This window comes from Lycorma delicatula, chromosome 5, assembly GCF_047948215.1.
Source record: "Lycorma delicatula isolate Av1 chromosome 5, ASM4794821v1, whole genome shotgun sequence".
NCBI classification, from domain to species: domain Eukaryota; kingdom Metazoa; phylum Arthropoda; class Insecta; order Hemiptera; family Fulgoridae; genus Lycorma; species Lycorma delicatula.
Genome location: NC_134459.1, coordinates 12,415,440 through 12,417,563, shown reverse-complemented (window position 1 = coordinate 12,417,563; position 2,124 = coordinate 12,415,440). Strand labels below are relative to the sequence as shown.

The following is a 2,124-nucleotide window of genomic DNA, read 5'->3' as shown; positions in this document are numbered from 1 at the left end:
TGTTTTGAAGATTTCTTCAGGGTAATGAACTGCATGGAACTAAATATAACATTCATTAATGGTCTTCTTTTTTTTATTTATCAATGTAAACATTCTTTCTCATAAATCATGGCCCACCACTGGTTCGAATTGTTGAATGATGTCATATTGGTATCACTAAGACTGTTAATGAAATAACAGTATCACTAACATGAAATGCCTTTAGGTTATTTCATGTTAGTGATACTGTTATTTCATTAGTGCATTCAATATAATTAAAGAGCATTTCAGTATTCATTATAAAAATTCAACATGCATCCAGAATTTTGTAAATCCTTCTAAGAAAGAAAGATTATCAGCATATTTAACTACATGCAAAAATTACTACTGTCTTTAAATAAACATTTGGACATAAAAAGGTTGAATACATTAGTAGTATATTTTCTTATTACATAACAATCTACCATGCAGATAGATTAAACATTTATACAATCCACATTTCAGTGTTAAAGAAGTAGAATCTGATTCTTTTTTTGTAATATTTATGATTGCATATGCGTAATATGTACGCATATATTTTACCTTTATATATAATTTATAAATTTTATGACCTTATGGAATGTGGTATATGATGAAGTCCTTCGAATTTCACTTCCAGAGGATGTTGCTGTGGTTGGCTATGCGGATAACATAGTACTCACAGTCAGGGCTACTACAAAGAGAGAGAGATTGTGGATAAAATTAAGGCATTGTATACTAGCATCAGCACTTGGATGGCTGGGATTGGTCTTGAAATGGCCCCTGAAAAGACGGAGGTTGTACTACTCACCTCTAATAAAAGACGTCAAACACTGTCATTGGAACTGGCGGGAAGGAGGGTTGATTCCAGAATGGTCATTAAATACCTTGGCATATGGATTGATGCCTGATTGAGGTATGGAGTCCATGTTATGGAAAGTTGTGAGAGAGCGGAGAGGACAATGCATGCATCGCAACATGGGGGGGGGGGGATCCATGCACAACACCAGGGGGCCTGGAGAACTCAGTAGGAGGTTATTAACACGTGTGGTGTATTCTTCCCTCTTACATGGGGCAGATGTTCTGAGGTATAAAAGGTACATGAAAATACTTGCTGCGCTGCATAGGAGATGCTGCCTCTGGATTTCAACAGCTTATCGTATGATCTCAAGAGAGACTGCAGAGTTGCTGGCTGGTGTTATGCCAATTGACCTGCTAATTGCTCACAGAAGGAAGTGTAGAGAATTAACGGTGATTCCTTCTTCGGAGAAAAAAAGATTGAATGTGGCCAATTTACAAAAGTTGATGAATACTTGGCAAGAACAGTGGGAGGCGGGAGAGAAAGGTCAGTGTACTTACCGTCTGATTGGGAATGTAAGGAGTTGGTACAGTAGGACTCACAGATCAATTGATTATAGTCTTACACAGTTCCTGGCCGGGCATGGTGGTTACACCATGATATCTGTTTAGGTTCGCTCTTGACATTCAGCCCTCTATCCGGCCTGCGATGTGGAGGAAACTCAGTACTACATCTTTTTCTGTTGTATAAGATTCCGGGATGCATAGAGGTGCATGCTAGATGCCCTGGGTCGGGTGGACATGTTCAGACCTGAGGATTTTCAGCAGATAATGTTTCAGGGTGTAAAGCAGTAAACTATTATTGCAAATTATAATAGAAAAGTTTTAGAAAAACTTACTAAAGCAGAAAAAACTCATAAGAAATGGTGAGCATTGGCGTGGCCTACAAGGAAATGAGGTGTCGGAGGGTGCCAGGTTGGACAGGTCTGAGACTGAATGGCCTCTCAAGCATGAGGGGGTCGCTTTGGTGTGGTGAGCCCGTGGACACTCCACTCCCAGTGTCTGAGGGCGTTGTTCACGTTTTTTAAGTGATAAGTTGGTAAGTAGTTGAGTTTTGTGTGTTGTGTGTGTGTGTGTGTGTGTGTATGTGTGTGTGTATGTGTGTGTGTGTGTGTGTGTATGTTTGTGTATTAAATATTTAAACCAAACTAAGATAAAGCAAAAGAACAAAAAACAATTCAACTTTAAGGATATGCTCACAGGAATTTCAAGGAAGCATACGTGTATAAATGATTCTAACTTTTCTTAAAAATAGACTATGTAAAAACT

General features: G+C 38.6%; 1 protein-coding gene across 1 annotated transcript; it reads left to right on the top strand.

Annotated features, from left to right (window-relative positions):
• The first annotated feature begins 1,098 nt into the window (after positions 1-1,098).
• LOC142324703 (uncharacterized) lies at positions 1,099-1,467 on the top strand. Its single transcript, XM_075365615.1, has one exon. It carries the CDS (start codon positions 1,099-1,101, stop codon positions 1,465-1,467), a length of 369 nt encoding a protein of 122 aa, XP_075221730.1.
• Positions 1,468-2,124: the final 657 nt, after the last annotated feature.

Coding starts and splice junctions, on each gene's coding strand:
- LOC142324703 (XM_075365615.1), top strand. CDS start 1,099: ATGAAAATACTTGCTGCGCTGCATAGGAGATGCTGCCTCTGGATTTCA.